Below are 11799 nucleotides of genomic sequence, written 5' to 3'. Positions count from 1 at the left end.
CAGATGTTATCTTATATTATTTTTTAACCTCGATCAAATTAAAAGCACTTGCACATTGTTAGCCACATGCGTTTTTCTATATCTAAATTCATATGTGCATGTTCGAATGTATCTTGTACATCATAACTGCGTCCATGGCAGCGTGAATTAAAAAAGGTAATAGGCTAGTAAAAAAAAAATACGCAGGATGCAATTATAGGTTTTATTCTATTATGAAACCACTTGTCTGAAATTGCATTTTGATAGCAGGAATCGCTAGCTTATAATTTTGTGTCTACAAGGGGAATCTTTTAGTGCAGGGGTGCTCAAACTTTTTCAGCTTACGAGCAACTTTTAAAATGACCAAGTCACAAAGATCTACCCACTACAATTAAATAAATAAATAAATAAATAAATAATATAGTGCTTGTATTTTTGTAACGCACTTAGAAAATGACCGCGAGAAAAACGTCCAACTCCCATTCCGTATAAAGGTGATACGTTTTTGGCCTCTTACTTGGTCCAGCAACCCCACTCATTTTTGATAGTCATAAACGTTCTTTTGTTTAAAAGAAAAAAGCGAGTGCGTGCCTTGATAAGCTTATAAACTTTGGCGGTTTGTGTGTGCGCAGCCGTTAAACATGCTGCGGTGAGGGGGTTGTAGTCACTGTCTATTGCGCATGTGCGGTTCACTGTGATTGCCTCCCGACAGGCCTACTTGTATGTCAATCAAGCGATGGGCTGGATTCTAGCATACAGCATTTTTTTTTTTTTTTTTTTTAAACGTCATGCGATCGACTGGTCGACGTATTGAGCACCCCTGTTTTAGTGTCTCCAGGGGGAAACTTTTTTTTTCTTCTTCCCATTGTGTATTTTCTGGAGAAAAAAAAGGCCATGTCGTCAGAGAACATGCCATTTACAACACTTTACATTGATCAATAAAAAATCTAATTAAACAAAACAAACAGAGCAATTACTTGGGGGGGTATGAAACGGATCAAATTGTGACATAGAAGTACCGCGTTCCGATGCCGGCAATATAAATATATAAATAAAACAATAACCATCGTGTATAGTGTGGAAATACGTCACGGAAGTATTTTTAGATGGTGGTAAACAAATCAGACTGAGAGGCAGTAAGGCATAGATCGCAAACACAAATCCCACTCGCGGGACCCTCAATTTAGGATTTATGGGCGACAGCATGCAACACCGTTTCGTTCAAGTTACCAAAGGTTCGTTTTGTATCGAATACATAGGTTTCCAATTTCCCCTAAAATGACATTTCGATTCTGAACCCGTGGCTTGGCCTATTGTTGCATGATGCAACGAGAAACAGCAAAAAAACTCTGACCTGGATATTTTTGACATGATCTCGTGTTAAGCGGAGGCCGAGCGGGTTTAAAAACGACTGAATCAAGTTTCTGGTTGGTGGTCTTTCTCCATGAGGACGAGGAGCACACGCATCCTGTTTTCATTGCGGCGAGGGGAAACAAGGAAGGAAACGTCATATTTGAATAAACGTACACAACACTCATTAATATCCGAGGAGGCCATTCATCAGTCGAGTTAGCAAAGTCAACATTTGAGTTGTTCAATTGTATTTCACGAGAATGTTTATACGCCACCTCAGACGTTAACATAAAGTGGACTACAGTGCCACTCAGTGGCTACCACGTGTTCTTTCGGACAAGCCACGGCTTGATTTCATTTCCAGCGTCGCAGCTGACAGGTAAGCAGAGGCGCAAGGATCAACCACTTCGAAGAGGTTACATCTGAAGAAATAAGATGCATTCCACGACTAGGACACTGTGCTGCTGCTCTTGCGTTTCTGCAAATCTACGACGAGCTTAATGCTATATATATACTGTTTTTTTTTTAAGAAAACCAGACACGATGGAGGTCCATTGAACATAACTATTCACAATCACATTTTGTTTGGTATTTTGTAGTAAAATCCCACTATGTAAATGCAAGGCCTGTTACACCATGAACACATTTGAGAAACGCTCGGTATTAAGAGATCATGCAAAAACTAGATTTGACTGAACAGAGGTACCTAAACAAGGTGCCAAAAATTGTTCTACAAAACAAATATAAGGTAACAAACAAAGGAAATCAGAACAAAATAGCACAAATCAAACATTTACCATTCGCATGTACGACGCCGTTTTGGATGTGGAAAAGTAGAGAATAGTTGAAAAAGAGTGGTGCTGCTGCGATTGCGCGGGGATTGCAAGGCCAAAAGGGGGCGTCATTGGGGAAAAGGAGCCCGAGGTGCAACCATGATGCATTGCTGTATTTTGACCACACGGTGACAGCTGTGAACAGTAATGGGACAAGTAGTTTTGGGAACACTGGGAGCGCGGCGAAGTCCTGCTTGCACATCCATCCATCCATCCATCCATCCATCCATCCATCCATCCATCCATCCATCCATCCATCCATCCATCCATCCATCCATCCATCCATCCATCCATCCATCCATCCTTCCTTCCTTCCTTCCTTCCTTCCTTCCTTCCTTCCTTCCTTCCTTCCTTCCTTCCTTCCTTCCTTCCTTCCTTCCTTCCTTCCTTCCTTCCTTCCATCCATCCTTCCATCCATCCATCCATCCATCCATCCATCCATCCATCCATCCATCCATCTATCCATCCATCTATCCATTTTCTATACCGTTTGTCTCCACGGGGGTCGCGGGCGTGCTGGAGCCTATCCCAGCAGTCATCGGGCAGTAGGCGGGTGACACCCTGAATTGGTTGCCAGCCAATCGCAAGGCACACAGAGGCGAACAACCATTCGCACTCGCACTCACACCGAGGGGCAATTTGGAGTGCTCAATCAGCCTACCGAGCATGTTTTTTGGGACGTGGGAGGAAACCAGAGTGCCTGGAGAAAACCCACGCGGCCACGGGGAGAACATACAAACTCCACACAGGGAGGGCCGAAGATGGAATCGAACCCGCACCCTCCTAACTGTGAGGTGGACGTGCTAACGAGCCTGCTTGCCCATATCAATTATTTTTATTTTTGGATATTCTATTTTAAAGAGAGAGAGAAAGAGAGCGCGCGAGAGACAGACCTAGGTCTCTTTAAAATTAATTTTAAATATTAGGAATTCCTAATATTTTATTAACATTTAAATAACTTGAGGGCGAGGTCGTATATGTGCCGCGGGGAGTTTTCTTTGAAATGACCAACAAGTCAACTTTCGATGTAGAGGATGACTTTGTTCGTCCTCCAATTGGATGATGGAGCGCACATTTGGGGAGGAGCAGCCCGAGCAACCAAATGGGAGGAAAAGTGTTCAGGCTCAAACAAACGAGAGAGGGGGAAAATGTTTCTAGCACTGTGTGTGTGGAGTCTCGCTGCCGCGACTTTACTTTCCGCTCGGTCGCTTTCCAAATGTTAACTGCGGGGGCCCGGACGGTCTGCGGCTCATTGTGGAGGGCTGCGGCCTGAACCGGACGGTGACCAGAGCAACAAGACCAAAGGAGTACATTTGAAAGTTGGACGCATTGCGCGGGATGCAGGCGCGCTACTCGGTGGCCAGCGCCAACCCCTTGGGGGTCGTGCCGTACATGGGCAGCGAGCAGAGCTACTACCGGGCCGCGATGCCAGCGCCCATGACCATGTATTCCCACGCGGCTCACGAGCAGTACCCGGCTGGCATGGGCCGCGCGTACGGGCCGTACAGCCCTCAGCAACAGCAGCAGCTGCAACAGCAGCCGCAGCACCAGCCCAAAGACATGGTCAAGCCGCCGTACAGCTACATCGCTCTCATCACCATGGCCATCCAAAACTCCCTCGAGAAGAAGATCACCCTGAATGGAATCTACCAGTTCATCATGGAGCGGTTCCCGTTCTACCGGGACAACAAGCAGGGCTGGCAGAACAGCATACGGCACAACCTGTCGCTCAACGAGTGCTTCGTCAAAGTGCCCCGCGACGACAAGAAGCCCGGCAAGGGCAGCTACTGGACTCTGGACCCAGATTCGTACAACATGTTCGAGAACGGCAGCTTCCTCCGGCGAAGGAGGCGCTTCAAGAAGAAAGATGCGCAGAAGGAGAAGGACGATCGCGAACGGACCAAGGATCTGCAGGCGGCGGGGGCGGCCGGGGAGCTGAGGGACGCGCCGTTGCACGACAGCTGCCAGCCGGTGCGCATCCAGGACATCAAGATTGAGAACGGAAGCTGCACGCCGCCTCGATCCGCGTCGCCGCCACCCGACGCCGTCCCTAAAATGGAAAGTCCCAACCGCAGCCGCAGCACAAGCAGCATCAGCAGCGTGTCCAGCCCACACAGCGGCTCGGAGCAGCAGAGCCAAAGTTCCGCGCAAGGCTTCAGCGTGGACAACATCATGACATCCCTGCGGGGGTCTCCCCACGCGGAGCTATCCACGCCTCTCATCGCCTCCTCTCGAACAGGTGGGAACCCCTCGGTGACGCTCAGCTACTCGCCCAACCAGGCGTCTTCCTTTAGCTGCAACCAAAACGCCTGCACGAACTCCAGCTATCATTGCAACATGCAAGCCATGAGCCTCTACGCGGCGGAGCGGAACTCCGGGGGACACCTGGCGCCATCCAGGAGTAGCGTGGACGATCGCGAGGCTTTGCCCGATTACGGCGTCGCCGCGGCCACCTCACCACCTAACCTGCAGGCGAACCTGCAGGAGGGCCCGCAGCAGCACGGCCAGCAGGGCCGGCTCGTCTCCTGGTACGGCGACCTGCAGGGCCATCTGAGCTCGGGCTACCCGTCCCAGCAGCAGAACTTCCACTCGGTCCGAGAGATGTTCGAGTCCCAGAGGATGGTGCTGAACAGCTCCCCGGTCAATGGGAATAGCAGTTGCCAGGTGGCCTTCCCGTCCGCGCAGTCCATCTACCGCACCTCGGGAGCTTTTGTTTACGACTGCAGCAAGTTCTGAGCTCCCGTAAGATAGATTTCCTTTCTTCCATGATAAATATGATGATGATTTTCTCAAAGGGCTTTGGCGTTACACAGATGATTTTGCGTGTCAGCACCAAAAACACGTCAATTTATTCTCTTAATTTAAGAAAAAAATGGTTCAAATACGTTTGCAAATTATATCCTAATATATTTATTTCTAAAGAGCGATGAATATTTCTTGAAAGTCAGATCCGCAAACTTTTTTTAACGCGCGTACGTGTGTGTGCGTGTGTGTGCGTGTGTGTGCGTGTGTGTGCGTGTCTGTGCGTGTGTGTGTGTGTGTGTGTGTGTGTGTGTGTGTGTGTGTGTGTGTGTGTGTGTGTGTGTGTGTGTGGGGGGGTGTGTGTGTGTGAAATTCCGTATGCTGCCTTGATAACGTCATTACGTATACGCGGGACCTTTAGCCTAAAATGGTTATTTTATTCATGTGTCATTTGTCAACACAATTTTCAAGACATTACATTTTTAATTAATAAAGTGCCGTGGTTTTAATTTGAGTGATTTATTAGTGCTTTATTTATTTATGTAACCATCAGGTCTGAATGCTAAGCGTGTTGATTTAACCAATGCGGCTTTTCACAAGAGTAACACGACAACATTCAAACGCAACATGTAGTCATTGAGGCTATTTATGAAATGAATGGAAGGAACCAGTTCATACCGGCCTGGTCGTCTAAATTTCAGGCCTCGACGTTACAAAGGGTCTTTTGAGTTGATGTAGGCAACGCGCGCAGTCAACCTTCGCGTAAATAAACAGGAGGTGCCACGAGCGAGGCCACTAAAAGGCCTTCTCAGCATTTCTCAGTCGTTACAAGCAAGTTTGCATCTGCTCACGCTCGCCACAGTAAAGCTTGCATGCAAAATCAAGCGTGCACTTGTGCCTTGGGTCATTTCAACCACATAACACGGACACAACAGTTGCAGGAATAATTATGCAAGAAATGTTCACCGACCACACTATTCGTGAATCTTTGAAAACATAAATTGCCAAGCTCGCTTAAAATGCCATCATTAATATCAAAATCAATGTAACCAAATCGGACCTACGTATGCAGCAGCAGCAGCAGCAGCACATTCACTCTGATTTTGAGTGACTAATAAATTAATTTGTAAGCGTCTATGTCCCCCCCCAAAAAAACCACATGTAAATAATGGAATTAATTTTAAAAAACGTGATTTCTCTCCTTGTCACGAACGGAGCAGAACTCTACCTGACAAGGGGATTTTTCCGAAGGCTGCACCATATATGGACATATGGACATTGTCTGCAGATTTTAATACGAATTCAAAACCTAAAGATCAAGACGTTGCAAGAAAAATGGAATTGGCTCTTTTATTTTTGTACTAATTGAACTGAAAACCGCTGATATTTTTTACATGTAGCTGATCGATGTACAGGTCTATATTTAATAATATCGCTTATTTGAAAATAACAGATGTAATAAAATGCTTTTCGTCGCATGTAACTGAATTAATTCGAAACTATCGACGTCTCAAATATTTTTCCCAATAACAACAAGGATCAGTTATGCAATGCGGGTTCAAGCCCAAAATCGCTGCCTCAAACGTAGTTGTGATGACAGTTTTTGATTTGCATGATTTCGATGGGGTTCTCTTGATTTTCCGCTCCAAGAGAGATGACAAGTTTCGTAAAGGGGCGACAGCAGCGCCCCCCCCCCCCCCCCCCCCCCCCCGCTCTCAGCGCGCTTTCAGGGGCCAAATCGAGTCGGAGCACATCTGCTTCCCGTTTGCTGAGCGTTCTAATATAACATCACGCATGCACGGCCATCACAAACACTCCGGTGGTGATGCGGAGGCGCTGTCCTAAAACGCCTACGCCCTATTAACGCACACCTCGGCCTCAATTTACTGCTCAGCAATTCAAATCGATTAGGCTTGATACAAAACACGCACTGGGCCCCACGCGCTGAGCGAGGATATAAAAAAATCTAGACTTAACTCGCACACGCACATCTATTAGGCGAGTCTACATTTCGTTTCAACATTTTTGAGAAATACACATTTCGTGTGGTGGCGTTTAATCACGTGCGACCGAAAATAATACTTTTTTTTTCAGTGACGTGCCAAATTGATTTGTGATGAAAATATATACGTATATCATCTTAATTTCAATAGTTTACTATGGGCCCATATGAAATAAGGTCATTCAAATACACTGTTAATGACATAATAATAACTTAATACTATTCTTTATGGCGTTTTTGTATTTTACATTGCTCTTTTATTGATTAAATAAAAACATTTCTCCACATGACGGTAAACATGCGTTTTATACATGCTAAGTTATATATTAATAAAAATGATCACATATGCAAATCACCTCAAATCGTTTTTAATTATAAAAACAAAAGTAAAAATAATTTATGTGGTAAACCTAAAAGGGAAAAAAAGCTCATTCAATGCGTCCAACCTTTTTTTGTGTGCACCCTTAAAATGCTGGGTTAATAACCCGATTTGGGTTCAAAATTGGCCAACAAATTGGATTATTGTTTTGCACAACAACCCAAAGTGTAGTCAAATTGACATAACATACTGGTTTGGTCCAATTTTTAACCCAGCAGTTTTAAAGGTGGATGTTTAAATCTGAGTAGAATATTTTGGAAATTCTATTCAAATACTATCTATGGAAATTCCTGCACCAGCAACGCAATCAGAGAAACACAAAAGTCAGAGAAAATACGGTTTCAATGATCTGCGTTTACTTTTCAAAATAACATACATTTGCATGTGGACTTCATCCAGTACATTTCTTGACACGTTCTGAAAGTGCTCTTTAATAGAGCACAAAAGAGTAATTGTTGAATCATAATAATAAAAACATGTTTTTTTGTTTTTTTTTTAAAGTGCAATCATTTTTAAATGTGATGTTCCTTCGTGGTGTGTGTTGACGGTTATGTTGAGACGTTGACGTCCCCCAGGGAGCGTCTCAGGCATTTGGGTTTTTCTTCATCAGCTCAATGTCTGCCTCCACCATTTCTTTCACCAGCTCCTGCAACAACACATCACGACGAGGTCACGTCACGTCTTAAGCTCAACGGGGAAAAACTTCATACATGACACCAAGAGACAGATGCGTCTCTTCAAGAGCAGCTCTCAAGGGACACGTTTTGTTTCATAGAGTGACAAATGAAATAAATAAATAAAAAAGAAAAAGTTATTCCCGCAAATGACTAAAAGTAACGGATACGATTTGTTTCATAGAGTGACAAATGAAATTAAAAAAAAAAAAGAAAATGTTATTCCCGCAAATGACTAAAAGTAACCGTATCAAATGCTGCCATCTTGCTTATCCTTATCTGAGTAGTCGTCGTTCGCGTCATTACAAATGGACGAATACGACAATATGAGACACATTTGAATTGAGCAATTTAAATGAGAAAATACCTGAACGAGCGAGAGCAACAAATGCCGGCCGGGGCCTCCACGCATGTGTGGTGACGTCACCGCTGAAGATCCGAGAGGGGATAGACTTTGACTACCTTTGCGGGCGCGACAAGCAAATCTTTGCCTCTCAAAGTTGGATTCCCAAAATACAACGCGACACTCAATTCGGAAGGTTCCCAAAGAGACCGTACAAACCCAATCAAAGTCAATGATTATGTATTTGTAACGTTTTTTCAAACATTGAACGTAGTCAATTCTCGCAAAAATTAAATCAATTACTTCTTTCTACAATGATGATGACCTTTATTTGTTCTAAAGCCTATCTGGATCTGGCTTTGGACGATGATGATGATCCACCAGTCTATATTATCACCGTATCCGGTGGTTTCCTGATCATAATCATCTCTAAAGATTAGTATAGAGAAGGTGTTGTTTTTTTAATTCAATTTCTTCCTTCACATTTGAATAAACATTCCTCTCCCATTCCGTTGCAAGCATTTTATCATTTCAACAAGAGCAAATGAGCAAACGACAAGGGGAACTCAAGATTCTTGTTTGCACACTTGACTGGTCAGACTTTGCATTTGCGATTTAAAGAAATTTCTGCGAGGTGGAGAAGCAGCTACGGTGCCGCTGGAAAGACATTTGTGTGGCACGCATGCACAAAATGCGGCCACTGAGACTCACCTCAAAGGTCACCTTGGGCTTCCAGCCCAGCTTCTCGTGCGCTTTGTTGCTGTCACCTTGCAGGTAATCCTGCAAGCACAAAAAAGCGCAAGCGTCAATAAGAGCACAAAGCAGAGCGGCTCTGCCGCGCGGGATTCTACTTTGTAAGCGACAAATGATGTCATTGTGACGCAATGCTTTTTTACACGACAGAACCAACTGAATGTTGTCGTTGTTGCTGATTATCAGCACGCAAATTGGAATCAGCTAAACACGAGCACGATCCAGTTTTCTCAGCGTTCCTAGCTTTATGTTGCTATGCAAGCACACGTGCTGTTTTTCCAAATCCCTCCCGACGGCCTCGCAAGAAAAAGCCATTCATATGGTGAACATTGCCAAGGAGCGTACGAGCGTGCGGGCAGTAAAAGGCAATCCCGACGGGCATTTCATGCAAAGGAAATTTACCATCACCGCCACACCTTTCCCATAAATCACGCAGCTCGGGCTCATTAGCTTAATTAGAGACATGGCATCATTCCAGCTGACGTGTCCGAGTCCAAAGGAGCCGGTCAGAATGAAACGAAAGAAGCTGCTGATGCGCATGATGTTTGAGGCGGTGCAGTGTGCCAGCAGCTTCACAGCGCCATACTGCTCACAGTTTCGAATGTCGTGCTTGCGCAGAGGGGCGCTCTAAATTGTGCAGCTGCCCACCGCCAAGCCCCCCCCAACAAAAACATGTTAGGCCCATTGTTTAGTGGGGTTTCACCTGCTGCTTTTCCAGCTCAAGTATCAGAACTTTTTTGGTCCTTGGTGCAGGAACAAAAAGGTTCTTGTGGCAGAGCAAGACCGCGAGCGCACGCCTGAGACAAGGACAGCACGAGTTAGTGTTGCTTGAGTTACGGCACAGGTTTCCTTCCCCGACTCACCGCGCGGCTTGGCCTGTGCACAATGTGTGAAGTGACCTCTAAAGGGTGGCCCTGTCACTCTGACGAGCGAGCACCTATGCTACAACCCGCTCAAGTAAAGCGGACACACAAAGCAAGCTTCCTCAGCATAAACATTTCAATTTGAATCTTAAGGGTGTCACCATCTTGCATGCTGATGTTTTCCCACGCACGCACGCACGCACGCACGCACGCACGCACGCACGCACGCACGCACGCACGCACGCACGCACGCACGCACGCACGCACGCACGCACGCACGCACGCACGCACGCACGCACGCACGCACGCACGCACGCACGCACGCACGCACGCACGCACACACACACACACACACACACACACACACACACACACACACACACACACACACACACACACACACACACACACACACACGTGTTCCCTCCCTCCAACTTGATTCCATTATTCCTGCGGACGGGAAACAGATCATAATTCCCCGAGTCAGCATAAAGCTACAGACCGGGAGTGAGAGTTGAAGAGGGAATGGGGGGGGCTGGAGCTGGGGCGGGGGGCACAGAAGAGAGGGCTCAGGTGACCGCTCAGCACCACTGAGGTCAAACAGAAACTGAGTTGTCACAAGTGTGTCTCTTGTGCAGCATAGAAGGGAAAGTGCAGTGGGGAGGGGGGGCAAGTGTGAAGCTTAGGTGGAGTTCTCTGGAGCGGATTCCCTCAATCACTCAACACCAAGAAAGCAGAGTGAGGGAGACAGACGGGAGAAATTTGTACCCATGACAGTCATGATGCATCCACAGGACAACACCTCTTTCTGGACAGCATTTCCTCTTTGAGCAGCATTCCTGGCGTTATCAGCCTCCCAAATCGGCTTCTCTCATCGTGCCCAAACAGGAAGAGCCACAATGCCACGGCGAGGGAGACACAGAGAGAGAAAGAGCGAGAGCGCTGAAAGTTGCTCCTCCACGGTGTTTCATTGTCGGTTGGCCGCTGATAAAATGATAAGGCAGAGAGAAACACATTGAACAGCTCAGAGCGAGCGTCTGATCGGGCCTGCTCCGAAACTGGTGGGGAGAAAACATTGCAGCTGCACGGATAAACATTTGAAGTCAAACCAAAAAATTTCACTCACACCGTTGGAGCCTGTCTTGAAAACAAAATCGGCATAATTTTGGCTTTAATTCAGCAAGTCCCATCTCCACACATGATCCTTTTTTTTAAATGATAAACCATAATTGCCAGTCTAAATTTCAAAAATGAACGTTGTGAACCTCATTACTTTCTATTGTTGGGACAACAACGGTGCTAACATAGCGCCAAGTGATTTGCCTTTTGACAAACAAAGTGAAAGAACAAAGACATGAACGATATGAACAATATCTTTGACAACAATATTGAAATCTGTGCAGTTCAGCATTTTGACTTTTGTGTATGCTTAATTTTTTTTTTTTTCGTTTTAAACTGTGGTTAGCTGAGTTGTGGAAAATTTGGGACATTCTCTGCTTATTTTAAAGTGGGGGTGAAAACAATGATTTCTTTTTTTGAGTTCTTCCAAACTTGCAACCAAGAACTGCATCAAACCACAAAAGCAAAACAGCTTTGTAAGCTGTTCTGAAATAGACCAGCAAGTCATAAATAGTTGCAACTTCATCTGAAGTCGCAATCAAAACGGCAATCGATCCGCTCGCCGTTGTTCTGATGCCCTTGGACAGCCCAGAGGATGAAAAATTCCCACACAAAGCTTCAGAGAAAAAAAAAAAGCAGGCTGTGGAGGATTGATGCTTTTGGCAGCGCTAGTCAAATCCAAGCAGAACGTGCGACTTGGAAGATGGCCACGGAGCTGCAACAGCATGACAAGTTCCAAGAATAATGACAAAGCTTAAG

The 11799-nt window shown here is 45.7% G+C and overlaps 2 protein-coding genes across 5 annotated transcripts in view; one reads left to right on the top strand and one right to left on the bottom strand.

Moving 5' to 3' along the window:
* The first annotated feature begins 3127 nt into the window (after positions 1-3127).
* On the top strand, positions 3128-8730 carry foxc1b (forkhead box C1b). The gene is made up of 2 exons (XM_088393137.1): positions 3128-4907; positions 7932-8730. The coding sequence occupies exon 1, from the start codon at positions 3504-3506 to the stop codon at positions 4899-4901; it is 1398 nt and encodes a 465-aa protein (XP_088249263.1). The 5' UTR covers positions 3128-3503; the 3' UTR covers positions 4902-4907; positions 7932-8730.
* gmds (GDP-mannose 4,6-dehydratase) overlaps positions 7623-11799 on the bottom strand; it is a 28120-nt gene continuing 23943 nt past the window's right edge. For 2 of the 4 annotated variants that reach the window (XM_088393140.1, XM_088393139.1), the window contains 3 exons: positions 10724-10905; positions 9017-9085; positions 7623-7934 (listed from right to left, as the gene is read on the bottom strand). In XM_088393140.1, coding sequence (XP_088249266.1) covers positions 9025-9085; positions 10724-10905 — 243 coding nt within the window. In that variant the 3' untranslated portion in view covers positions 7623-7934; positions 9017-9024. Of the gene's footprint in view, positions 7935-9016; positions 9086-10689; positions 10906-11799 lie in introns of all 4 variants that reach the window. The other 2 variants (XR_015861961.1, XM_088393142.1) reach the window with 2 other exon arrangements.

Source organism: Syngnathus floridae, chromosome 13 (assembly GCF_059516105.1).
Source record: "Syngnathus floridae isolate MCC-2025c chromosome 13, RoL_Sflo_1.0, whole genome shotgun sequence".
NCBI lineage: Eukaryota > Metazoa > Chordata > Actinopteri > Syngnathiformes > Syngnathidae > Syngnathus > Syngnathus floridae.
This window is presented reverse-complemented; position numbering and strand designations above follow the sequence as displayed.